Source organism: Acartia tonsa, chromosome 2 (genome assembly GCF_053477335.1).
Source record: "Acartia tonsa isolate MP-2025a chromosome 2, ASM5347733v1, whole genome shotgun sequence".
NCBI classification, from domain to species: domain Eukaryota; kingdom Metazoa; phylum Arthropoda; class Copepoda; order Calanoida; family Acartiidae; genus Acartia; species Acartia tonsa.
In genome coordinates, this window is record NC_137261.1 from 10,914,411 (window position 1) to 10,941,929 (window position 27,519).

The following is a 27,519-nucleotide window of genomic DNA, read 5'->3' on the forward strand; positions in this document are numbered from 1 at the left end:
TTACCTTATAGTTATTTTTCAGATTTGGACTAAAAATAATGTGTTGGTTTGTGTATGACACAAAAAGATGGTGTTAACCACGCAAGAATCATTACCAACCGCTGGGGGGTCCCAGGGTGGGACTGTTGAAGTGGGTGGGGCAGTCACGCCCATCAATAGCACGAAAGATAGTTCGAATACTAGGTAAATATACAAGTATTCAAACAAATAAAACATTTTAAGTTATCCAAAACAAAGTTACCTCTATATTTAAATGCGCATTTTCTATTTAGGATCCCTTATTAGATTAATTACACATGTTAACAGTTAAATATGTATATGTATAAACAAATTACTCCAAGTCTGGAAAAATATAGATATTGACTGGACTTTGCCCCTTATGTGTTTTTATTGTTTAGTTCACAAATTGACAAAGATGCTTTGAGTTCAAATACAATAAGCGAGAGAAATAGTGGACAATCTTCAACAGAATTATACAAGTAAGTGTTTTTGATGATATTAGAAAGCTCGACTTATCTACAATTAGGGTCCATCCGTTCTATATACTACTGGAAAGCTCTGATATTAGATTGAGGCATTTTAAAATCTTCCTGTAGTTTTCAATCCTTCAATTAAAAATTATTTTGACTTAGGATTTAAAGATGATTTTCCCTCAGTGGTCAGCGAGCAGACATCTTTCCATACTCATTTAAAAAATTATATACGTTTGTTGCCCTAACCTGCGGGACTATAATATTTCCTGACCTGACCTAAAGTAAATAATAAACACACCACCAATAGTAAATATCAAAAGTTCTTGATAAGGACTTAAGTTTACGAAGTATCTATCTATCTGTATCATTTCTTGTTTAAAGTTAATCTTAACAAAAAATTAACTTTAGGTACTTGTTCGAGCAGTTGGATTTGAAGCAGGATGGTAGAATTGATTCAGATGAATTGGCTTTGGGACTACAGAACATGGGATATGATAATATTACAAAGGTATAATAATGTACTTTCTTCATTTTTAACCATAAAGTTTTTCCTCTTGTTCATTAGTTTTTCTAAAAAAAGGATTAAGTACCTAAGGAGTTTTTTTTGATATTGGCATAAAAACAGCTTAAAATACGTTAATAAAACCTTCAAAGCTGAGACAAATATCTAATATAAACATGTTTTGATATATTTTCAGAAGTTGCATTAAACTAAAAACGTATTCTATTTTAATACAATTTTACTTCAAAGAGGGGTGGGTGGAGGAGAGGGGGTCTAATTTTCAAATTTTAATTTTTGCTCTGTTTTAGGAACAAGTAGAATTGTTTTTGAAAAGATCGGATGCCACTAACAGCGGGGATTTGACACTGGCAGAGTTTGTAGAATATCTTCATCAACATGAGAAAAATCTTAGGTAGGTATCAATGAAATAATATTTTAATTTATTTTGTCTAAAATTTAATTTTATATTTAGTTTTGATCCTGCGATAAAGGGACAATAAAAAGCATTATCTGCACTTTGTGGTTCATTTAACGGTCTTTTTTTTTTGTAAATGAACATACATTTTGTCCAAGTAGTCCAATTTAAATTATTATCTAAACTTCAACCTTCTTATTGGCAATTGACATTAGGTTTATGTTCACAACACTGGACACTAACCATGATGGCAGAATTAATAGAACAGAGATCAAACAGGCTTTTAAAAAGATGGGGATTAATGTCAGGTAATTGAATGATGATTTTCAGAGTCCTTTATTATTTTTACGGTTAAATATATAATTTTAAACCTACTAATTTATAATATTATTGAGTTACAAAACTCATCAACGCATGTCGCATAGCCTGCAAATCAGAATACATGTCATTTTCGTTAGATAGGTACATATCTTAAGTTAATTTGAGCTTAATTTTTAAAGTAATCTGAAAGTTCCGGATCAGTAATATTTGACATAAAATCACTTCACATAAATTCATTTCACATAAAATATTTCACATAAAGTATCATTTGACATAAACTCATTTGACATAAAAACGTTTCACATAAACTCATTTGACATAAAGGTACATTTGGCATAAAGGTATACTTGACATAAAGGTACATTTCACATAAAGGTACACTTGAAATAAAGGTACACTTGACATAAAGGTACATTTGACATAAAGGTACATTGCATGGCAACCGGTGAACAGAATCTCAGTTCTGCACCACAAGCCTCGCACTACTGAAGTTCCCATGTCTATACAGTCATATTTATATGAAAATATTTTTAGAAGATTTTTAAATTTTTTTTGAAGATTTTCAAATTTTTTTGGAAGATTTTAGAAACTTTTATTTATTATTAAAAGAAAGCAAAATTACCTTGGGGAAAATCTTCAAAAAAAATTTTTAAAATCTTCAAAAAATATTTTCATATAAATATGACTGTATAGACATGTGAACTTCAGTCGTGTGAGGCTTGTGGTGCAGAACTGAGATTCTGTTCACCGGTTGCCATGCTCGGGGAAAAAAATGACAACCTCAGGTACGCTTTTAAATGTATCTTTATGTGAAACGTTTTATGCCAAGTGTACCTTTATGTCAAATGTACCTTTATGCCAAGTGTACCTTTATGTCAAATGTACCTTTATATCATATGTACCTTTATGTGAAACGTTTTTATGTGAAGTGTACCTTTATGGCAAATGTTTTTATGTCAAATGTACCTTTATGTGAAGTGATTTTATGTCAAATGTTTTATGTGAAATGAATTTATGTCAAATGATATTATGTCAAATATTACTGATCCGAAAGTTCCTAATTTTGAGAATAGTATTGTATCATAGGTTAGTTGTCAATTTTCTTTTAAGTTTTTTTGTCGAGCAACCCCACCCCCACACATCTTATTTTATATTAAATTTGTAACTGGGAAGTTGTGTTTGGGGGGGGGGGGGGGTTGTATGTCTTTGTTTATCATTTTAGGTCAGGCTTGGTTAAGGCATCTCAGGTATAGGCCCTACAGGGCAATTTATATTAAATGTCAATCCCTTTCTTCTCAGTTTATTTAAAGAATGGGGGGAGGGTACATTGATGAGTAGTTTTATTCATGCAATACAAAATCCTTTTCTATGGTCTTAATAAACAACTCAATTTAGTGACAGTGAGGCCGAGGGTTTAGTGGCGCGGGTCGACATCAACGGGTCCTTGGACATCACCTTCGAGGAGTGGCGGCACTACCTCATGTTTCATCCCAGCTCAGACATCAGTGACATCATTGAACACTGGCGGGACGATGCTTATATTCCTGACCATGGCGGCGATGTTGCGGCCGTTCCAGGTATACTATGGGACAACAACAATAAGGGGGGGGGGCGTAATGACATTTATTCGTAATCCGTGAGCAAAATGGTCTTAAAATTTAGCTAGACCCTTCAAACTTGGTAAATAAGCCTAGTCCTATAGGTATTACATCTAAATGGCAAAAAAATCCAAAATTTTTTATTTTAAGGTTAGGTTAGGTAAGAAAAACCCTGCGGAAATGGGGTTTTTAGGCTTTTTTTGGTCGATTTTGATGTGGAAACTTACCCTAAATTGTTTTTTTTAGGGTTTTAACTTAAATACACTGTATCTATTCATATGGACATTATTTAAGATGATTCAGCAAGTCGGGGACCGACCCTAGGGGGCTAGGTGGGTGGCCCGCAGGGGTTAGTGCCTTTTTACCAATATATACGTTGTGATACATCTAATTATAGGTTTTTTAGGTCAAGGAACTCAAATTCAGAGCTAAAATAAGCATTAGACTAATCTGAAGCTAGCCCCAGCGGGCTAGGTTGGTGGCCCGCAGGGGTTAAGTTCATTTTTTCCAATATATATCTTGTTATATATCAAAATATAGGTTTTTTAGGTCAAGAAACTCAGATTCTGAGCAAAAATTAACATTAGACTAACCTTAAGCTAACCCCCCCGGGCTAGGTTGGTTTTCTACAGGGCTTAAGAGCATTTACATAACCTAACCTATAAACTTACTTATATTTTTACATGTTTTTTCTTGAATAAACTTTGTCTATTAATGAGGACTTTATTTAAGATAATCCAGCTAGTCGGGAACCGACCCCAGCAGGTTAGGTTGGTGGCCCGCAGGGGTTAAGTGCATTTTTCCCAATATATATGTTGTTATACATCTAATTATAAGTTTTTTTTAGGTCAGTTAACTCAAATTTAGAGCTAGAATTAGCATAAGACTAATCTGAAGCTAGCCCCAGCGGGCTAGGTCGGTGGCCCGCAGGGGTTAAATGCATTATTTTCCAATATATATCTTGTTATATATCAAAATATAGGTTTTTAAGGTCAAGAAACTCAAATTCAGAGCTAAAATAAGCATAAGTGTTACCTGAAGCTAACCCCCGCGGGCTAGGTAGATCTTCTGCAGGGCTTAAGTGCATTTTACCTAACCTAACCTAGAAACTTACTTCTTTTTTTTGGTTTTTTCCTTGAATGAACTGTGTCTATGAATGAGGAAATTTTTTTAGATGATCCAGCAAGTTGGGGACCTCCTTGGGTCAGCCTCCTGTATGAAGAATCGTTTAAATGATGGCTTTAGGACTGAACACTGTGTATCTAAGTAAAACCTAGCCCGCCTGGGTCAGTCCCCGACTTGCTAGATCATCTTAAATAATGTTCTCATGAACAGTTTATTCAATTAAAAAAACTTCAAAAAAGTAAGATTCTAGGTTAGGTTTGGTAAAATGCATTTAAGCCTTGCAGGCAACCCACCTAGCCCGCAGGGGCTAGCTTCAGATTAGTCTGATTCAATTATTAGCTCTCAATTTGAATTTCTGGACCTAAAAAACCTATAATTTTATGTATGACAGCACATACTTTTTAAAAATGCACTTAACCCCTGCGGTCCACCCACCTAGCCTGCTGGGGTCGGTCCCCAAATTGCTTGATCATCTTAAATAATGTTCTCATAAATAGACACAGTTTATTCCAGAAAAAACCCTAAAAAAAAAGTAAGGTTCCAGGTTAGGTTAGGTAAAATGCACTTAGGACTTGCAGGCAATCCACCTAGCCCGCTGGGGCTAGCTTCAGATTAGTCTGATCCTTTTATTAGCTGTAAATTTGAGTTTCTTGACCTAAAAAACCTATAATTTGATGTATGATAACACATACTTTTTCTAAAAAATGCATTTAACCCCTACGGGCCACCCACCTAGCCCGCTGGGGTCAGTCTTCGACTTGCTTGATCATCTGAAATAAGATCCACATGAATGGACAGTTTATTTGAGAAACAAATCCTAAAAAAAATAATATTAAATGTAAGTTTTTAGGTTAGGTTAGGTAAAATGTACTTAAGCCCTGTTGGCAACCCACCTAGCCCGCTGGTGTTAGCTTCAGATTAGTCTAATGCTTATTTCAGCTCTGAATTTGAGTTCTTTGACCTAAAAAAACCTATAATTGGTTGTATCTCAACATATATATTGGGAAAATGCACTTAACCCCTGCAGGCCACCCACCTAGCCTGCTGGGGTTAGCTTCAGATTATTCTAATGCTTATTTTAGCTCTGAATTTGAGTTCTTGACCTTAAAAACCTATATTTTTATATATCACAAGATGTATTTTGGAAAATAATGCACTTAACCCCTGCAGGCCACCGACCTAGCCCGCTGGGGCTAACTTCAGATTAGTCGGTCCTCGACTTGCTGGATCATTTTAAATAAAGTCCTCATTAATAGACACAGTTTATTCAAGAAAAAAACCTGTAAAAATATAAGTAAGTTTCTAGGTTAGGTTAGGTAAATGCTCTTAAGCCCTGCAGAAAACCAACCTAGCCCGGGGGGGTTAGCTTCAGGTTAGTCTAATGATAATTTTCGCTCAGAATTTAAGTTTCTTGACCTAAAAAACCTATATTTTGATATATAACAAGATATATATTGGAAAAAATGCACTTAACCCCCGCGGGCCACCAACCTAGCCCTCTGGGGTCGGTTCCCGACTTGCTGGATTATCTTAAATAAAGTCCTCATTAATAGACAAAGTTTATAAAAAAAACATGTTAAAATATAAGTAAGTTTCTAGTTTAGGTTAGGTAAATGCTCTTAAGCCCTGCAGAAAACCAACCTAGCCCGGGGGGGGTTAGCTTCAGGTTAGTCTAATGCTAATTTTCGCTTAGAATTTGATTTAATTAACCTAAAAAACCTATATTTTGATATATAACATGATATATATTGGAAAAAATGCACTTAACCCCTGCGGGCCACCAACCTAGCCCGCTGGGGCTAGCTTCAGATTAGTCTAATGCTTATTTTAGCTCTAAATTTGAGTTCCTTGACCTAAAAAACCTATAATTAGATGTATTACAACATATGTATTGGGAAAAAGGCACTTAACCCCTGCGGGCCACCCACCTAGCCCCCTGGGGTCGGTCCCCGACTTGCTGAATCATCTTAAATAAAGTCCATATGAATAGATACAGTGTATTTAAGTTAAAACCCTAAGAAAAAACAATTTAAGTTAAATGTCCACATCAAAATAGACCATAAAAAGCCTAAAAACCCCATTTCCGCAGGGTTTTTCTTACCTAACCTAACCTTAAAATAAAAAATTTTAGATTTTTTTGCCATTTAGATGTAATACCTATAGGACTAGGCTTATATACCAAGTTTGAAGGGTCTAGCTAAATTTTAAGACCATTTTGCTCACGGATTACGAATAAATGTCATTACGCCCCCCCCCTTTCATACTAAATAATAAAACAATTTCCTAAATGAGTAAAGTTCTGAAAATATGTTATCACATTGTAATTTTTAAAAATTTAAACTTAATTATAGATGTTACTGTGATTTAACTTACTTCAGAATTTTCTTTTAGAAATTGTTTTTATTCTAAAGTCAATGTCTAACTAAACGTCTTTTTAGTAAAAACTGGATGCTATTTTTTATTTCTATTTTCGTAGATGGCTTTTTTTTTATGTATTTTGAATATAATTTTTTAAATTTAAAATCTATGGATTTTAAATCGCATGGGAGAATAAATAGAAACATATTTTATTTTATGTTTGGTGTATTTTTATTTTTTATGTTTGAGATTTTTGTTTTGGATTAGTTACACTTATGATTAAATACTTGTAACTATAGAATCCCAAACAAACTTTCAAGTACATATTTTTATTTTATTTTTATGTAATCGTGGTGAATTTTTTCTCTAGGGTTGTTGAGTGTTGTGCTGTCTAAAGTGTTAGTTAGTGCTGGTATATCAGGTAGGGAGTAGAACCTGACAACCCAAATATCCTTCTACCCTCTTTAGTTTCCCCATATTCTTGCTTATACCTATCTATATTAGAATTTCTTGATGAAATATTACAAACTACGGAATCTTTAATTCTAATAACGCTAACCTAGCATATTTGTGTTTATTCTTTTAATTGTTTTTTAGTTTGCTATTGTTTTTTACCTAATAATATAGAAAGTATTTTTTTGCTAAAATCTCTTGATCCAATTTTCTAGTAGCTAGATATATATACAATACATAGAAACACCCTAGATAAAATGTAAATTACTCTGTTACTCAAACTTTTTTAACTGCATTATCTTATCAATGGAACACTATGGGTGCTTTTATTGAATTTTGATTAGTTGCTTCTAATCAAGAAGTGTTCTAACTTTTTCACCAATAGTTTTGTTAAAGAACATTGAGTCTTCAGGGAAATTTATTGTGGATTGTCTTAGTTCTTAAGATCGCTGGGTGTATCTAAGTTAACTAGATATTTGTATTAAGAGATCACTCCAAATTCAAAGTTATCAAAATACTAAACATATCTAACTACCTATTTGGCATATTATTTTACAGTTCCACAAAACCTTGACCAAATATGATTATCTTTTCTATTTTCTATCATTCTACACTTACTAGGTATTTTAGTACACTAGTAATTAAAATAAAATAGGTACCTAGGTAGTTTACCAGGACAAAAATATATTTTGCATGTGAAGCAAAAGCCACTAGGATTTTGGATTGGCTTTTACTTTGCTTCTTTCTTATTTCATATTTTTGTTACTTATTAGTTTAAGTGTTACTATTCTTTTTAAAAGTTATATATAAAAATTTTTAATTGTCGTTTGACTGGTTTTTTGTTTTATTTTACTAACAGTAATAGGAGATTAATACAAGATTCACAATTTAAAGAATATTTTGTATATCTAGAAGTATTAAGATCAATTACATAACTTTTAATACTTAAAAAAATATTTTTTTCCTTCTTTTTGATTATATTGCAAAACTGATAAGAAATATTAAATTATTTTTCTTTTCTTTTCAAGCGTCTGCAAGTGAAAAGTTGGTGACTGGAATATGGTGGAAACATTTGGTAGCTGGTGGCATTGCTGGCGCTGTTTCCAGGTATAGTTTGGTTGTTGGAGGCATTGCTCCTGCAGTTTCCAGGTATAGCTTGGTTTGTGGTGGCATTGCTGGTGCAGTTTTTCAGGTATAGTTGTTGCTAGTGACATTGTTAATGCAGTTTCCATGTACAGTTTGGTTGATCGGGCAGTTGCCAATGGCAGTCCCGCTTTCAAACATGTCAATGAACATTTTCACGTAGGACCTAAATAAATCAACAGCAATGCAGAATTTCAGTGCAGTACCTAGATTTTTTTGGGTTGATTTCTTTGAACCAGAGACGAATTCTTAAAAAAAACTTTTACCTCACTAATGAGGCAAAATTTTTAGCGAGCCTCACTGATTTTAGTGAGGCAAAAGTTTTTTAAGAATTCACCTCAGTTTAGTTCTAGTTTTAAAAGTATCGAGCTCCCCTCTTCCCCGTTTCATAAAATCCCTAGTAGTTGTTTAAAACCACTTAATCTCTATTTCTTATTTATTTGTATTCAGGACGTGTACAGCTCCCTTGGACCGTCTAAAGGTGATGCTACAAGTGCACGGTGGACGCAAATCTCTTACTCTTGTGGACGCCATGAAATACATGATAAGGGAAGGAGGTTATAAGGTACGTTTTTTAAGTTGTTTGGTCAGATATTTTAGTAGCAAAGCTACAGCTAAAGAAAAAGCTTCCCGAGGATATTATGATTTATAGTTTTAAAATAAAACCAGTTTTGTTAGCCACAATGAGCCTGGCCCTTATAAAGCTTGTACTAATTTTATGATTTTTTTAAATATTCGTAGCAAATTGTCATTAATACGAAGCTATACATGAGTTTTTTGTGTGACTGAGAACCGGTTCTAATCCAGTGGCTATTAATCGATTTCAAATCCATACTATTAATAGTTATCCTTGTTCATATGATTAAATATTTTTTCAGGGCTTATGGCGTGGCAACGGACTCAATGTAATAAAAATAGCTCCAGAATCTGCTCTCAAGTTTGGCGCTTACGATGAGATGAAGCGGTTCATCAAAGGGAACGACAACCGCGACCTGTTCATCTACGAACGATTTATGGCGGGCAGTTTTGCGGGCGCCTTCTCTCAGACTGTGATTTACCCGTTGGAAGTGCTAAAGACGCGGCTAGCGCTGCGGAAAACCGGCGAATTCGCGGGCATTCTAGACTGTGCCAAGAAAATATTCCGCGCGGACGGTTTCAAAGTGTTTTATCGCGGCTACTGGCCCAATCTATTCGGCATCATTCCCTATGCCGGCATTGATTTAGCAGTTTATGAGACATTAAAAAAGACATTTTTAGAACGTTATGCAAAAGAGGGGGAGGCGCCCAACGCCCTTTTATTGTTAAGCTGTGGTACCTTTAGCAGTTGTTGTGGCCAGCTGGCCGCTTATCCGCTGGCCCTTGTGCGGACAAAGTTACAGTCACAAGCTGGGTTACAGTCAACCTTGCACCTTCCTAAGGAGCAAACACATACTCTAGGCTTATTTAGGTAAGACTTATTATAAAAATAGATCAAGCCAAAATTTCAATATAATTATACAAGGCATGTAGGTAATAAAATAAAATTAACAACTAATGGCAACAGAGTTAGATGAGTCACAGGAAAATAAACTAATATATTACAATGGATATAATATTACTTGAATCTTATATCAGATTTTCATGTTTTCTAATAAAGTGAAATTTGCATGGGGCTAAATTGAAGATTCTCCCCTTCCACCCCCTCTACCCCATCCCTTACCCTTTTACTTGATAAACGAACTGACCTATAAACGATTTCCATGTTAGCAAACTAAATTGACGACGATTTTTCCTTTGTCATGTCCACGATTCACGTTTATTTTGCATATATTTCTATTAGTTTGAAATGGAAAAATATTAAAATATTATATAGTCTTCTTAATGTAGATTGAAGAAGACTCTCTTTCAGTGAAGTACACTTTTTTACGGTATCTATGCATAGTGCGTAGATTCTATTGTCCTCTGTTAAACTTAAGATATTCTAACTACTATTTTTACTATATCCAATAAAATGATATTAATATCTTATTATCACTGAAATATGAGACACTTTTTTTTCATTTTTAGGTATATAGTTCGTACAGAAGGAGTTAAAGGGTTATACAGAGGCATTATTCCAAATTTCTGTAAGGTAATGATAATATAATTTTTGATTGATATGTTTTAACCTGTCACTTTCTTTTATACTTACATAGGTAAAAATATTTATTTATCATTATTAAAATATCCTTATCTCTCCGTAAGACTAGGTAGCTAATGTTTATATTTAACAAATATCTTTTATTCATTTATTTTATCAAGCTTCAAGCAACATAGTCCATTTTTCCATTGTGAAAGGGGACATTGGGTTTTTTTATTTTCCATCCCCCAAATTTTAATATTCTCATTTTCGAATTCGTTGTCTTAACAACTTTGGGGACTTTAATTTGATTCTGATTGGTTGATTCATTAAAATAAGTGTCCTAACTTTTCAAACACTAATTGTATTTTGTGTGTCATCGTTAGGGATGTAGATCAATTTATCGGCCATTGTCTTATCCCTTTAGATCCCTGCCATTTTCTCAGTAAATCGCACCACTGTTTATTATGATAATCTTCTAGTAGCTTCGCCATTTGCCATTAGGAACAGTATGATTTGAACAGTAGAAATTTCTTGCAAAAGAAAATCTTATCTAAATCTGTTTTTATTCCTCAATAAAGAAACTGATGGTATATTTTGTTGAGGTTGCCCCAGCTGTGAGTATTTCTTACTATGTGTATGAGAGAACTAGAAGTAGACTTGGAGTTGAGATGACTTAACTTTTAAAAAACAAACAAAAATTCAGTCAACATTGTCAGCAAGTCGACGTCGTTAGGGAAACAGTGATTTCATAATAATTTTACAGGTTTCTTAGTGTTTTGAATTTCATCCGGTTATATTGTTTATTCCATTCTTTTTCTGTGGGTGAAAATTATCAATTTTGAAGATTGTTAAGTAAAGTGAAATTAAAGTTATTATCAATTCTTGTTAAATACTTTTTGAATTTTTAAAATTAAAGTTAGCGTTGCCACGAAGTTACTTTCTTAATCTGAATGTTATTGTCCACAAATCTCTCTAAATCATATGAAATATATATATTTACTACCTATTGTTATATTATGCATTCAACTTGCCTCCACGAATTTCTCAAGTTTGATGTATTTTCTTTCAATATTTGGGTGTTTACATGTTAATTATTTAGGTATATGAAGTATGTATTTTGTGCTGATTTTTTATTATATTTAAATCACTATTTACTATAGTGTATAGGCAGGGGTGTATATTTTCAAATTTGACCTTGCTGAGGGGGGGGAGGGGGGGTAAAAAAATAAAAAAATATGTGGTTGGGGGAAAAAATGTAAAAATTAAGAGAACTAAAAGCATTTTTCTCACCTTTTTGGTGCAAAAAAACTAAAAGAATATGTGGGAGGGGGGATAACATGAATAAAAAAAAGAGTTTTGAAAATATTTTTCCATTTTATTTCCTTCCTTGCTGGAAAAAACTAGGAGGGGAAAAAAATAAAAAAATTTGCAGAAGTGGAAAAAAATGAATCTTGTGCAGAATATACACCCCTGTATATATGACATATGTATGTACCTAATAAATGAATATTTTTTTAACATCTATGTGTCTCAAAGAGTCTATTTTGCAGTTGAGTCTTAAATATAAATAAAAATTAGACATCTTTTTCAAGTTTTAGCTCATATTACTCTTTAGATAAGATTAAAGTTTCGTCCTTCTTGTTGCTCTTAATGTGATTCATTTACATTAAACTCTTTCAGATAGTAATACAGAATTCAAAACTAAGATTTATATCAGCCTTCAATTTAGGTATAAAGGGATAGTTCTATTGTGGGTATTAAGTGAGTTCAGCAACTAAAATGACCTTCACGGTTCATACACAAAAAGTTCAGTATAGATTAGTTAGGTACCTAGTGAATCTAAATCAAAATTATCAAAATGCAGTTTTTGATTAATACAAAAATTTGTCTAATTTCTGGTATTATAGAAACCACTAGGACTAACTGATTTTTATTTCATTTGGGAATTACACCTTTTATAATAGAAGGAATAATATTCTTAAATCTATGACATGACTGTTCTTTGGATTATTTTTTTGGAATCATTTTCCCTATCTGCGCTATTTCAATTTATATTCTTCAACTTTGCTTTGTCAAAATTCTTGCTTCCGTTGTTGTGCATAGTTTTCAGAGATTGAGAGGACAATGGGGAAAGTAAATCTACAACCCAATCTTTTTCTTAATATTATCTATCAAAGGCAGGATACATTCATCTAAGAATTATAGCAATATTAATTTACCTCCCATTGTCTAAACTCTGTACCTCTCATCATCTTTAATTCATTCAGATTCAAATGGGAGGACTTGCGATAGAGATTTCAAGATTTTAACCAATTTATCTTATCTTTTTAGAATTTTAAGGAAAACCTACCTAAAAAGTATGAGAGATATACAAAACTTATTTAACAAATAATAAGGGCCATGTTTTGTTTAAGTCTTGAAACCTCTTTCATGGAAGTAAAAGTCTTTTCTAACAAATAAACATTCAATAAGCTTTTAAGAATAAAAAGGAAAAAAATGTTACGATTATATAAAATCAAATAAATATAATTAAGTTACCAAGAAAAGCCATTTAAACATCTTTTAATCAAATGAATAATGAATTTTGATTATATCTATAAAATGAAACAATAAAATATAATACAGATATTTGAATAAAAATGCGCACCTTTCCCAATGTATTTATCTATTTATCTCGAATTGTGATATAAACAGTGTAGAGATATTTACATATTTAATATACATTATCATTACTCTTAGTACATGCTGTGCTCCTGGGCCAACAAAGTTGAAGGAGGTTGATTCAGATTTAAAAAGAAATTTATTGCATTGTTAGTTTTAGAATAATAATTGGAGAAAACGAAAATCGACCCCTCGGTCTAACAAAACTGGTTTTAATCTTATATTTTATTGATCTCTTGTAAGAAGAATCAAAATGCAAAAACAAATATTAGTTTATTTTTTTGCATCATCTACCTTCAACTTTTTTACCTTTGGGCACAGCTTGGATAGTTAAATTATATTTTTGTCATTGTTTGTCAACTATGTATTTTGCATTCTTATTATGAGTAGCGAGGTTTAGTTTATAAATTAATACATAGGATCCAGTGCATCTCACGGTAAAATGTTCCTGGTAACGATTATCTTCAAAAATCATTTAACTTCAAAAGCTGCTAACGGCCAAATGGTGGAACGTATAGATAAGCTCGAACAAAATTTTAACCAATAAAAGAAGAAAAATAATAAGAATAGTCATTACTCAATACTGCAAAGTTATCACGCAGTGCACATAAATGCGCGAAAAAGACTTATTTTACGCGTTTTTTCCTTCAGTGAAGCTTTTCCTGTGAATCATTGGATCCTTGACATGTACGTTAAGCCGTTTGGAAGCCAGCATCCATTAAAGTTCACAGAAATTTGGAGATATCGTTACCAGGAACATTTTACCGTGAACTGCACTAGATCCAATACATATATTGTTTTATTATTATTTAGAGGTAAACAATACGTTTGTACCATCTTATAGTTTTCATCCGTATCAGAGAAAGGGTAAAGATATCGAGAAAAAAAAATTAAAAAACAACAAATTGTTTAAATGGGAATATGCACGAACAAGAGCAAGTGATTTTAAGCACTTTCCGATAGTGATTTTGAGGTTTTTTTGTGAATTGAATATACAATGCTTCTGTTTAATACCTATAGTTTAATATAGTTACATCAACTAAAATAATAAGGTTCACCATTTTAAAGAAATATCATCAAATGTTTTGTTGAGTTCAAAGTGCACAATGAAATAATACGGCAAAACAGCAAATGCTGAAAAATGCTCTTGTTCGTACATAGCCCCCTTTTTGCTTTTAATCTTTTCAAAATTTAAATACCTATAAATTGTACAAACAAAAGAAAGGATTATTGTTCAGATCTCATATTCCAAGTATCCACTACATCAAGGGAGGGAGGGAATATTGAACTGTGAATTCAATTACACTGGTAACCACGTTATACTATTGGTTTATTCAAAAACTTTGTGTACTTTTAGTAAATTGTGACTGGTTGGTTAGTAACTAGAAGCATGCAAACTTTTCAACCAATGATTTCTACCTATATAGGGTAATTTTGTTTATTTTTAAATCTATGAGATACTTGGATATTTGATAAAATGATCTTTACAGTTTAGAAACCAAACCTGAGGTGTTTTTTACCATCTTTCTCGAGAATCTTTATCCCTATCTCTGAACTTATAGCCTGATAAAATCAGAAGGTTTTTTAGTCAATTGTAGTTTTTTTTTCTAATTTGACCTATCAAGTTGTTTTTTCCCTATCATTTCCTTGCTTATATTTAATTCTTGTTATAGTTCATTTTTGATGAATTTTACATTTTTAAAATGATAAAATCAAGCCTACGAGAACCATAAAAATCTACCAAAACCAATAAATTATCCATTATCAGTTAAATAATTTTTTTAGAAATTTCTTACTTGAAAAAAAGTAGGTACAAAAACAATTTTGAAATTGTAAGTGAAAAATTATGAATCAATAAGATTCTAATATATATACCTACCCAAGACTTTGTTTATTATACTATGTTAAAATCAAAGTCATCAATTAACCTTTACCTTACTCATTTTTTTCCATCGCTTTCCTCTTTCTCTCTCTCTAGTTCTTGTTTGTGCATCTCTGTATGACAGAGATGATTTATATGTTAAATTGTTAACTTATTATTACAGATGTTAATATGCCCAGTATTGAAATTTTAAAGGCAGAGGAGGGCAGAGCACACTGTAGCAAGGCGGAAAAATATTTAGGTATTCAATTTTTATTCAAGGGCATTAAGCTGTATATTACACTAATCCCCAAAGTTTTACAGTATAGTTTTTTAATCGGTGGCTTAACAACTTTGGTGACTTTTATTGAATTTTGATTGGTTGGTTTATAAAGTTAAGTGTCCAAACGTTTAAACCACTAATTGTAATCTTCAGAAGGGGTAATTTTGTGTATCATCTTAGGGTATGTACATCTATTTATCGGTTATTGTCTTATCCCTTTAGATCCCTGAATTTTATATTGTATTTTTTTTATGCTAAAAAAGTGAATCTTTAAATAATGGATGGAAACTACCAGACAAATTTGTCTTTTATGTTTTTGTTCTTTGGGTTTTAGGCTGTTTCAAGGCACAAATTAAAATTTTTACACATGTACTATACTGTACCAACCTTAAATATAACTTCTTAATTCACTTTAGAGACATCATGGTTAAGACTAAAGTTTACAGAAGATTGGGATTCTGCAGCCGATGAATACAGCAAAGCAGCCACTTGCTTCAAGGTAAACAAACTTGCCAAATGGTTTTTCAACAAACTTAATAAAAAAAAATTTTTATGGCTGTTTGATTTTATGAGTTTGTTTATTTTAATAGTCAAGTTTACTGAAACAGAAAGTCAGTTGCGCGCGTGTGTGTGTCTAAATCTGTTTTGGTGTCGTTTTATTGATCATGTGTATAATATTATATTACTCGTAGAGGTTTATATCACTTGAAACACTAGGTAAATCAAAGCAGGGAGGGAGGGGACATTTCATTATAAATCAATTGTGTTTCCTTTATTCCAACGAATGAGAAAACGCTGTTATAAAAATACTTTTTTTTAATTGATTTTTTTATTGGTTAGTTAGAAACTAGCAGTGCCATAACAACAACCAATAATCTAATCTAAGATCCCTGAAATCAAAAACTTGCTGCGCTAACAAAGAAATTAAGAATTTCTGTATTCAGATTGCAAGGAGTTGGGATGAATGTTTAGAAGCACACGAGAATGCATGCATAGGTAAGTGTTCAACATTTAATTCAACTTCCTATGTATTAACCTAATCGATACATTATTATTTGGATGTTGCACCAGATTATCATGTACCCTGACCTGATAAAGTGTCATGCTCGCAGCTGGCTAAAATAACAATACCCCCTCCACCCCCGTTATCCTTGGAGAACTGGATGAACGAAGTGACCAATAAAATTAAAATTGAATTTTTATATAAATTCTTGTAAATTTTTTTCCGTTCTCTTAAATTAACTTTTGTCTGTTGAAATTACATCTAAAATTTACTTAGCCACTCTATAACTAAGGAAAGTCCGTCCAACTGTGTGGGAATACTTTTTAAACACATAAATTGTCTATTTCAAAAGTGTCATATTAAGACTTTTGTGTACCTCTAAAATATTAAAAGCTTGTTATTGCTGCGCTACTTATGGACATATTTATCATAATTCAATGACAGTAATAAATTGTTGTATTTAGGTTATGCTAATTCTGGAAGTTTGTATCATGCTGGAAAACAACTGGAGCATGCTGTACTGATCGCCAGAGATAAACAGGATTTAAAACTGGTACCTATTTTAAACATAAATAATAAATATCATTTCTTGTAATGGTTTGCAGACGGTTGTCAGAGGATAATTTCTGTGAACAAACCAGTTTTTTTAGGAATCCCTTTTTGTCTTAAAGAAAAAACCTTACATATCTCTTGTAAAAAAAACATGAATTGTGTTTTCGGCTGCATTGGAAAAGGCTTTTCCATTTTTTCTAAAATATTATATTAGTTTTACTGCTGCGTTGCAAGTGGAAATTATTGTTTTTATTTAAGATAGAGAAGCTTGCCTCCCGTGGGGGACTGTTATACCGCCAGTCAGGTTATCCTGAAGCTGCCAAGCAGCTGCTCACAAAAGCTGCCAAGATAATTGAACCAAGTCTTCCTGAAGATGCTGTCAGCCTTTATAAGAAGGTAAGTTCTATTAATTTTATATATTTATGAATAAATGTATAAGAATAGTTGATACATACAACTACCTAATAGGGTTGGCAATCCGTATAATTTTTGGACCGGAATTGGATGTTTACAAGAATCCGTCCAAAAATAAAACGGATTCTCAGCGGATTCCGGATTCTTATTTTTTTGACGGATTCCGGATTTTATCAATATTTTAAAAGGCTTTTAAAAAAATAAATTAAGGGTCGATTAAATTATACCGGGTACTGGGAAGAATCTAAAGCTGCGTTTTTTCATATTTTCTGATCTCTCCACTTGGTGGTGTATGTGGACTCGTGGAGAGAGATGGGGGGGGGGGGGTGATCTTAGCCTTCAAGGGGGGGGGGGGATTAAAGAAAAACTCAAGACCTAATTTTAACCTAACAATTAAGAATCAGAATCCGCTATAAAAAAAAAACGGATTCCGGATTCGGATTCCAAAATTGACCAAAAATTAAGCAGATTCCGGAATCGGATTCGGATTGCCAACCCCAATGCCTAAGATTGTGGCGTAAGGTAAAAGGTTCGAATCTTTTGCCAGTACAATAAAACAATTATTGGAGTACACTTATATTGGGTTCCTCTTTTCAAATCATCTGAAGGCTTATCGTTTAATTATAATCCAATGATACATTTGTCGTATATTTTATTTATCCCTGCTTCCAGGCCAGCGAGACCGTCGGAACTGAAGATCGTCCGCTAGAAGCCGCCCAATTCTTAGAATCAGCTGCTAAACTTATGGTTAGAGTCAAGGTAAGGAGTACGCATTTTTTTTTTTTTTTTTGATAGGGGGGGGGGAGTTTTCTCTTGAGGGTGTAGGCCCGTAGGTGCCCTCAACGAAACTTGTAATAGACCTTGCCTGTACCTATGAGAAGCTTCACCAGACAGAAATTCTTTTTCAGTATGGCCTCGAAACCGATTAATATTCGCTGGATTAGAACCGGTTCTTAGCCATACTGAAAAATCATGTATGTTATTATAGCAAGTTTTCTACGAATAATAAATTAAAAATCCTAAAATTAATACCGGGCTAACAAAACTGGTTAAACCTGATATTTTTTTATTTTAACATCTGCGAAAAGCTGTCTATAATACGAGGCGATTAATACCTAACCATTATTATTTTGAATTTTTTCAAAAATAAAATAATAATATTTTAGAAATACGATGAAGCATCAGAAATTTTATTCAACACCCTTGGACTTTACAGTGAAGCTGGGGCCGGGTCCAGGGCGGGCAGAGTTGTAATGAAACTTGTTCTTGTTCAGGTAGCATTCAAATTGATTTAAATAAAATACTAAGAAGAACGATGTCGGTTTGTCCGTCTGTCTGTTTGTCCGTCTGTCTGTTTGTCCGTCTGTCTGTCCGTCTATATGAAACTTAAGATCTCGGTAACCGCTGAGCCGATGAGGTTCTACTCTTTAGGGAATATACCTACTGGTTTGATACCGCCACTTTTTTTACAGTTTTTTTTTCAATTACCTTTTTTATATTTGTATATAATATTATATATCAACCATTGCATTGTCTTATTAACAGAGATGGCATAAAAAAAACCCACGTGGTTTAAATCAAGTGGTTTAAACCAAAAACAAAGCTTAAAAAAACAAAAAAAAACCTAGGTGGGATGGTTTAAATGTTTTTTTAAAATATTTATACAAAGGCCTATCTTTTCAGTTATATCTTTTCATAACGTAAATAATACAGTAAATAACTGTCAGTCAGGGTTGTCAAATCGGGCGGGCGCTTTTGGGCGGGCGGTTTTGGGCTGCCCTTTTTCGGGTCCTTTTGGGTAGATTTGGGCACCCCCCGTTTCGGGGGTGAGAAAAAGGGGGAGGGGGTGAAAAAAGAGGGGGGGGCAGGCCTCTAATTTGGATATTATTAAAAAAACAAAAAACCTGGTTTTTTTCAAAAAAAAAAAAAACCTGGTTTAAACCAAAAAAACACAAAGTGGTTTGTTCTTTTAAAAAAAAAACCTGTTTTTTTCCATCTCTGCTTATTAATCCCTTAACATCCCTGGTATAAAGTCCTATTCTTTTTATGATGAAGGCAAAGCATAATTCTTTAATCTTTTTCATTTAGCTCGGACGAGGAGACAGCGTAGCTGCTCACAAAGCATATTTAACCTACGGTGGATATTGTGATTCTTTTCAAGCTGGCGTTGTTCTGCAAATCACTAAGGTAACATGTCTTCCTATTTTAATAATAACTTAAAAGTATTTGGTGATGGAAGAGTTACAATAAAAAATCTCAATGGTTCTTTAGTTTGTCAGCTTGTACCTTAAAGAAACTCTGAGTTTTTACACGTTTTTTTTATTTTCGGTAACAACGCCAATAATACAGCGTGTCGGAGCCGTTTAATTTTGATGCGGCTCCGGCTCCTACCTTAAAATTAATATATCAATTTTTGTTCATTATTGAATTTGATAAAATAAAATTAATAATATAAAATATTTTGCTTTTATTTGATTGAAGCTATATAAAAGTGTGTGTCTATTTGTTAAGTAACAATAGTTTTTCAGTTTATTATATGGAAATAGACCGTTGCCAAATTATAATATTACTTAAAAAATTATTTTTAGCTAATCTGGAGCCGGAGCCGTTTTTAACGAAAAATACGGCTCCAGCTCCACCAAAAATGTTGCTGCTCCCGGCTCCGGCTCCGAAACGCTGCAATAATATAAAATAATTGAGATATTTACTTTTCCAGGCATAAACAATTCTTATACCTAAAAATTACAGTTGATGGTGACGCCGTTGTTTTTTTATGAAAGTTTTGGTAGGTAATATTGACACATCTATGAAGATTTTATCAAATTATCTCCAAAAGGGTCAATGAAAAATCCGGTAAGTACTTAAATTATAATTTTATTTCAGGGATTTACTGAGCTAGATCATGAAATGGCGAAAGCCGGACTCAACAGTCCACAACTTCTGGATCTGGACAATGATTTTGTCAGGTTAATATTCATTTCCAAACACGGATGACAACACCCATAAAAGCAAAACTCTGAAACGCTAGTACAAACTAACATTAATACTTGTAGATTGTCAGAACTGAATTAAATACCTATATAAATGTATAAGTATAAACAAAACTGTAAGTAATTTTTTTTGCAAAACTGCTTGAATACCTACAGGATACTGTCTAAGGACATAAATTGTTTGGACTTGTTTATGGAGTTGCTTCGCTTGTACCTTGTTATAATAGGAATCAGTATATCAAAAATCATATGAATAGGATTATTATATCGTACAAAAATTTGTTTTCTGGTAACGATTGCCACGCCTCCTAAATTGTAACTAATTCTTATAGGAATCATCATAAATTGTAACTAATTCTTATAGGAATCATCATGTAAAGTTGGAAATCGATAGTACAATTCTAACATGCTTAAATTAACGACAAGAGCTAACCGTCACGGACGAACGGACCTATCTTAATTATAGAAAAGGTTCGCTTTTAACAATAGATGGACATTCCAGCAGTGTTGTAACACACATACTAAGCATGCACAAAAGGGTGAGCCAAAATTTATACGTAGCACAGGAATAGATCTCACATTTTCAAAGCTAGAGCTTAAAGCGGTTATAACAATATGCATTACACTTTTCTATCATTAACACAAGCCGCGCAATTTGATAAAGGTACACATTTTTCGCCCATCCTATAGGTTTCTGTTAAAGAAAGTTCATTAAACGAAAAAAGGGGGGGGGGGGGCGTAATGACATAAGCTCTTAAACCGTGAGCAAAATGGTCTAAATATTGAGCTAGACCCTTCAAACTTGGTATATAAGCTTAGTCCTATAGGTATTACATCTAAATGGCAAAAAAATCCAAAAAAATTTATTTTTAGGTTAGGTTAGGTAAGAAAAACCCTGCGGAAATGGGGTTTTAGGCTTTTTTGGTCTATTTTGATGTGGAAACTTGCCTTAAATTGTTTTTTTCTTAGGGTTTTAACTTAAATACACTGTATCTATTCATATGGACATTATTGAAGATGATTCAGCAAGTCGGGAACCGACCCCAGGGGGCTAGGTGGGTGGCCCGCAGGGGTTATGTTCATTTTTCCCAATATATATGTTGCGATACATCAAATTGTACCTGAAGCTAACCCCTGCGGGCTAGGTAGATTTTCCACAGGGCTTATGTGCATTTTACCTAACCTAACCTAGAAACTTACTTATTCTTTTTGGTTTTTTCCTTGAATAAACTGTGTCTATTAATGAGGACATTATTTTAGATAATCCAGCAAGTTGGGGACCGACCCCAGCAGGCTAGGTGGGTGGCCCACAGGGGTGTAGTGCATTTTTTCTAAAGTATGTGTTGTCATACATCAAATTATAGGTTTTTTATGTCAAGAAACTCAAATTCAGAGCTATTTTAAGCATTAGACTGACCTAAGGCTAACCCCCGCGGATTAGGTGGGTGGCCTGCAGGGGTAAATTTTCCAAATTATGTGTTGTTATACATCAAACTATAGGTTTTTAAAGTCAATTTGGAGCTAAAAAAAACACAATAGCAACCTGATGCTAGTTTTTTCGTGGTATGTGGTATACATTCAATTAAAAAATTGTATCCTATTAGCATATTAAATTCTTCCACCGCTAACATTGTACTATCAAAATTGAAATTCTTTCAAATATATGCCATATAAATGTAGTTTAACCAATTAACCAGGAAAAAATATGCAGTTCACTAAATTAAGTTCAAATGCATTTCGTGAAACTACCCCTTTGAATTTCTGGACCTAAAAAACCTATAATTTTATGTATGACAACTAAAAATGCACTTAACCCCTGCGGGCCACGCACCTAGCCTGCTTGGGTCTTAAATCTTAAATAATGTTCTAATAAATAGATACATAAATATAAACAGTTTATTCCAGAAAAAAAACCATAAAAAAACAAGTAAGGTTCTAGGTTAGGTTAGGTAAAATGCACTTAAGACTTGCAGGCAACCCACTTAGCCCACTGGGGCTAGCTTCAGATTAGTCTGATGCTTTTATTAGCTGTAAATTTGAGTTTCTTGACCTTAAAAACCTATAGTTGGATGTATGACAACACATACTTTTTAAAAAATGCATTTAACCCCTGAGGGACACCCACCTAGCCCGCTGGGGTCGGTCTTCGACTTGCTGGATCATCTGAAATAAGGTCATTATGAATGGACAGTTTATTTGAAAAAAAACCTAAAAAAAAAATATGAAATGTAAGTTTCTAGGTTAGGTTAGGTAAAATGCAGTTAAGCCCTGTGGGCTACCTATCTAGCCCGCTGGGGTTAGCTTCAGATTAGTCTAATGCTTATTTTAGCTCTGAATTTGAGTTCTTTGACCTAAAAAACATATAATTGGATTTATCTCAACATATATATTGGGGAAAATGCACTTAACCCCTGCAGGCCACCCACCTAGCCCGCTGGGGTCGGTCTTTGACTTGCTGAATCATCTGAAATAAGGTTCTCATGAATGGACAGTTTATTCTAGAAAAAAAACCTAAAAAAAATAATAAATGTAAGTTTCTAGGTTAGCTTAGGTAAAATGCACTTAAGCCCTGTGGGCAACCCAGCTAGCCCGCTGGGGTTAGCTTCAGATTATTCTAATGCTTATTTTAGCTCTGAATTTGAGTTCTTTGACCTAAAAAACATATCATTTGATGTATCACATCATATATATTGGGGAAAATGCACTTAACCCCTGCGGGCCACCCACCTAGCCCGCTGGGGTCGGTCCCCGACTTGCTGGATCATCTAAAATAAAGTCTTCATTAATAGACACAGTTTATTCAAGAAAAAAACCTGTAAAAATATAAGTAAGTTTCTAGGTTAGGTTAGGTAAATGCTCTTAAGCCCTGCAGAAAACCAACCTAGCCCGGGGGGGTTAGCTTCAGGTCAGTCTAATGCTAATTTTCGCTCAGAATTTGAGTTTCTTGACCTAAAAAACCTATAGTTTGATATATAACAAGATATATATTAGAAAAAATGCACTTAAACCCTGCGGGCCACCAACCTAGCCCGCTTCAGATTAGTCTAATGCTTATTTTAGCTCTGAATTTGAGTTCCTTGACCTAAAAAACCTATAATTTGATGTATCACAACAAATATATTGGGAAAAATGAACTTAACCCCTGCGGGCCACCCACTTAGCCCCCTGGGGTCGGTCCCCGACTTGCTGAATCATCTTAAATAATATCCATATGAATAGATACAGTGTATTTAAGTTAAAACCCTAATAAAAAACAATTTAAGGCAAGTTTCCACATCAAAATAGACCATAAAAAGCCTAAAAAACCCATTTCCGCAGGGTTTTTCTTACCTAACCTAACCTAAAAATAAAATTTTTTGGATTTTTTTGCCATTTAGATGTAATACCTATAGGACTAGGCTTATATACCAAGTTTAAAGGGTCTAGCTCAATATTTAGACCATTTTGCTCACGGTTTAAGAGCTTATGTCATTACGCCCCCTCCCTTTGCAGTTTTGTTAAAAAAAAACAACCATTAGCGAATGAGCCAGCTTATAGCAGAACGAATTGGAACTTAAGAATTCAGTATAATTTACAGTCCAATGTCTACTCCTTCCACGATGGAAACCTGATTTTGTGTATTTTACATTTGGTTCATTTCTGTTTCAATGTAATAATAAGGGGGGGGGGGGGAAGTTTGTACACTTATAGGAAATGAAATTCAGTACCAAAGTTTGGGAGGGTCGTATGGGCTTGTTTTTAAAGTTATCAACCTAATTCTTTTTGTAGGCTCTCTTATATGACTTGATATACACGTATTTCTTTGAAAATTGAATTTCGGTACTTTCCTTCTAGGGGCTTGTGGAGCAAAAGACCTCCCAAAACACTAAAAATATGAGTTCTGACCTTATTTTTAAAGATATCGACCTGATTTTTTCTTTATAATACTTTTTTAACATACCCGAATCAACGAACCATTACAGATTTCATTTTGGGACTTTCCTTCTAGGGGCTTGTGGAGCAAGAGACCCCCAAAACACAAAAATATGAGTACTGGGCTTATTTTTGAAGATATCGACCTGATTTTTTTATAATACATTTTAAACATAACCGAATTAACGAACCATTACAGATTTCATTTTTGGACTTCCCTTCTAGGGGCTTGTGGAGCAAGAGACCCCAAAAACACAAAAATATGAGTACTGGGCTTATTTTTGAAGATATCAACCTGCTTTTTTTATATAAAAATAATATTTAAACATAACCAAATCTACGAACCATTACAGATTTCATTTTGGGACTTTCCTTCTAGGGGCTTGTGGAGCAAGAGACCCCCAAAAATCATAAAAATATGAGTTGTGGGCTTCTTTTTTAAGATATCAACCTGATTTTTTATATAAAAATACTATTTTAACATAACCGAATCTACGAACCATTACAGATTTCATTTTTGGACTTTCCTTCTACGGGCTTGTGGAGCAAAAGACCCCAAAAACACTAAAAATATGAGTTCTGAGCTTATTTTTTAAGATATCAACCTGATTTTTAAAAAATAATACTATTTTAACTTAACCAAATTAAGAAAACATTACAGATTTCATTTTGGGACTTTCATTCTAGGGGCTAGTGGAGCAAAGATTCCAAAACCACTAAAAATTTGAGTTCTGAGCTTATTTTTAAAGATATCAACCTAATCTTTTTAAAATAATACTTTTTTAACATAACCGAACTAAGAAACCACTATGGATTTCATTTTGGGACTTTCCTTCTAGGGGCTTGTGGAGCAAAAAACCCCCAAAACACTAAAAATATGAGTTCTGAGCTTATTTTTTAAGATAACCTGAGAACTCAATTTATTTTGTTTTGGAGGTGTTTTACCCTACTATCCCCTAAAAGGAAAGTGCCAAAATGAAATTATTAGTGGCTACCTAGTTCAAACATGTGAAAAAAGTTTTCATGGAAAAAATCAGCTCAATATCTCTAAAAATATTTTTTGGGGCTCCACTAGCTTCTAGAAGGAAAGTCCCAAAATGAAATCTGTAATGGTTTCTTAGTTCGGTTATGTTAAAAAAAGTGTTCCTAAAAAAATCAGGTTGATATATTTAAAAATAAGGTCAGAACTCATATTTTTAGTGTTTTTGGGGTCTTTTGCTCCACAAGCCCCTATAAGGAAAGTCCCAAAATGAAATCTGTAATGGTTAGTAGATTCGGTTATGTTAAAATAGTATTTTTATATAAAAAATCAGGTTGATATCTTAAAAAATAAGCTCAGAACTCATATTTTTAGTGTTTTTGGGGTCTTTTGCTCCACAAGCCCGTAGAAGGAAAGTCCCAAAATGAAATCTGTAATGGTTTGTAGATTCGGTTATGTTAAAATAGTATTTTTTTATTATATAAAAAAATAGGGTTGATATCTTAAAAGAGAAGCCCACAACTCATATTTTTATGAATTTTGGGGGTCTCTTGCTCCACAAGCCCCTAGAAGGAAAGTCCCAAAATGAAATCTGTAATGGTTCGTAGATTCGGTTATGTTTAAATATTATTTTTATATAAAAAAAGCAGGTTGATATCTTCAAAAATAAGCCCAGTACTCATATTTTTGTGTTTTGGGGGTCTCTTGCTCCAAAAGCCCCTAAGAGGAAAGTCCCAAAATGAAATCTGTAATGGTTCGTTAATTCGGTTAAGTTAAAAAAGTATTATAAAAAAATCAGGTCGATATCTTCAAAAATAAGCCCAGTACTCATATTTTTGTGTTTTGGGGGTCTCTTGCTCCACAAGCCACTAGAAGGAAAGTCCCAAAATGAAATCTGTAATGGTTCGTTGATTCGGGTATGTTAAAAAAGTATTATAAAGAAAAAATCAGGTCGATATCTTTAAAAATAAGGTCAGAACTCATATTTTTAGTGTTTTGGGGGGTCTTTTGCTCCACAAGCCCCTAGAAGGAAAGTACCGAAATTCAATTTTCAAAGAAATACGTGTATATCAAGTCATATAAGAGAGCCTACAAAAAGAATTAGGTTGATAACTTTAAAAACAAGCCCATACGACCCTCCCAAACTTTGGTACTGAATTTCATTTCCTATAAGTGTACAAACTTCCCCCCCCCCCCTTAGTAAATTTAATTCGCAGGTTGGCTCGGAGCATCCAGCCTCCACCACAAATAAATTCTGGAGCCATGGGAGAGGATGAGGATGAAGAAATTGATCTTTGCTAAACTTAATAAACAAGGATTTTTTAAAGGGCATATTTTTTCTGCTTATTTTTTGAAAAGATATGTATTCTTTCTAAAACAGGAGTAGAAATATAACATTATCTAAATCATTTATTTTTGGAACAATGTTTTTCTTAGATTTTAGTAGGATGAGAACTAATATTCGATATTTTAGCACAAATATCATATGATTTAAATTGTTTTAAATCGCTGGATAGTAGCCCACTTTTTGTTTCAGTTAAAAATAAAGGGGTGTTTAGAATTTTGAGGGAGAACTAATAAAGATGATATATAATTTTCTTGCATTTTGATATAAGATTTTTTGGTAAATAGAATTGTTTATACTATTAGAAGTTTCCTTTGATAGATACCGTAAAAACTGCAAAATAAAATTTTCTAATCAACCAATTGCTCACTGAAAATTAATAAGCTTAAAAAATATTTATAATTGAATATTTATAAAATTCATTAGTTTATTACCCCTAAATATAAAAAGATAGATCATTTATAGAGATCAGTGGCGTGCACAGCGATTCACCAAGGGGGTGTGAAGCCTTATAGGGGGGAAGTGAATGGCAGGTGTTTCTAAATTCGTGTTTAAGAGGGGTGTTTTCCCCCTTCAGCACGCCACTGTTTTAAATACAAAAGCGTAGGTAAATAGGTAATACATTTTTAAATTTTGATGAATTGACCAAAATATCTAAAATCTTTAAAAAATATTTGATTGAAAATCTTATGCATAAGATACCTAGGCGAAGTAATGATAAGAATTTGTATAATAATGTAGAAAGTCTATTTTTTTAAAGGTAACTTTCATAACCACAAAATTTGTACTGTATTTCTAAGTCTTACTGTGATATGAGATTGTATTTTTACCCGGGACACAGGGATAGTAATTCTAAAGATAAATTAATAAACATCTGATAAGAAGTACAAAATTCTTTATTGTACTTTTAATTATTGGAACGTTTGGAACGTTTGATGCAATTTAAATTCTTGCTTTCCCTAAAATGCCTGTTCAACCACTGAACCCGTCCCTTTTTATTTTGAAAAAAATGAAAATGAGGGGGGGGGGG

General features: G+C 33.2%; 2 protein-coding genes across 4 annotated transcripts; both read left to right on the top strand.

The window, feature by feature from the left end:
- Nucleotides 1–15,196, top strand: SCaMC (Short Calcium-binding Mitochondrial Carrier). 3 transcript variants are annotated; one of them, XR_013874091.1, is made up of 14 exons: nt 1–183; nt 399–479; nt 882–981; nt 1,284–1,387; nt 1,606–1,698; nt 3,107–3,288; nt 7,163–7,213; nt 8,274–8,352; nt 8,839–8,953; nt 9,267–9,835; nt 10,435–10,498; nt 11,092–11,252; nt 13,964–14,017; nt 14,713–15,196. XR_013874091.1 is itself a non-coding variant. In XM_080146361.1 (12 exons), exons 1-12 carry the CDS (start codon nt 68–70, stop codon nt 11,164–11,166), a joined length of 1,629 nt encoding a protein of 542 aa, XP_080002487.1. In that variant the 5' UTR covers nt 1–67; the 3' UTR covers nt 11,167–11,307. The 3 variants fall into 3 exon arrangements, 2 of the variants coding, with proteins under 2 accessions (XP_080002487.1, XP_080002496.1); XM_080146361.1 differs by lacking the exons at nt 13,964–14,017; nt 14,713–15,196 and having other exon boundaries at nt 11,092–11,307; XM_080146370.1 differs by lacking the exons at nt 7,163–7,213; nt 13,964–14,017; nt 14,713–15,196 and having other exon boundaries at nt 11,092–11,307.
- Nucleotides 15,168–27,353, top strand: LOC145304506 (gamma-soluble NSF attachment protein-like). Its single transcript, XM_080146393.1, has 10 exons — nt 15,168–15,273; nt 15,711–15,793; nt 16,239–16,290; nt 16,762–16,850; nt 17,108–17,245; nt 17,936–18,022; nt 18,430–18,537; nt 19,352–19,450; nt 20,147–20,229; nt 26,362–27,353. The coding sequence occupies exons 1-10, from the start codon at nt 15,204–15,206 to the stop codon at nt 26,444–26,446; spliced, it is 894 nt and encodes a 297-aa protein (XP_080002519.1). The 5' UTR covers nt 15,168–15,203; the 3' UTR covers nt 26,447–27,353.
- Nucleotides 27,354–27,519: the final 166 nt, after the last annotated feature.

Bases quoted from the DNA above. Each gene is read 5' to 3' on its own strand.
- SCaMC (XM_080146361.1), top strand. From the start codon at position 68: ATGGTGTTAACCACGCAAGAATCATTACCAACCGCTGGGGGGTCCCAG. The intron at 1,699-3,106 runs GTAATTGAATGA...AACTCAATTTAG, and splicing joins AAGATGGGGATTAATGTCAG to TGACAGTGAGGCCGAGGGTT. The intron at 8,353-8,838 runs GTATAGTTTGGT...ATTTGTATTCAG, and splicing joins ATTGCTGGCGCTGTTTCCAG to GACGTGTACAGCTCCCTTGG.
- LOC145304506 (XM_080146393.1), top strand. From the start codon at position 15,204: ATGCCCAGTATTGAAATTTTAAAGGCAGAGGAGGGCAGAGCACACTGT. The intron at 16,851-17,107 runs GTACCTATTTTA...TTTTTATTTAAG, and splicing joins ATAAACAGGATTTAAAACTG to ATAGAGAAGCTTGCCTCCCG. The intron at 20,230-26,361 runs GTTAATATTCAT...TTTAATTCGCAG, and splicing joins CTGGACAATGATTTTGTCAG to GTTGGCTCGGAGCATCCAGC.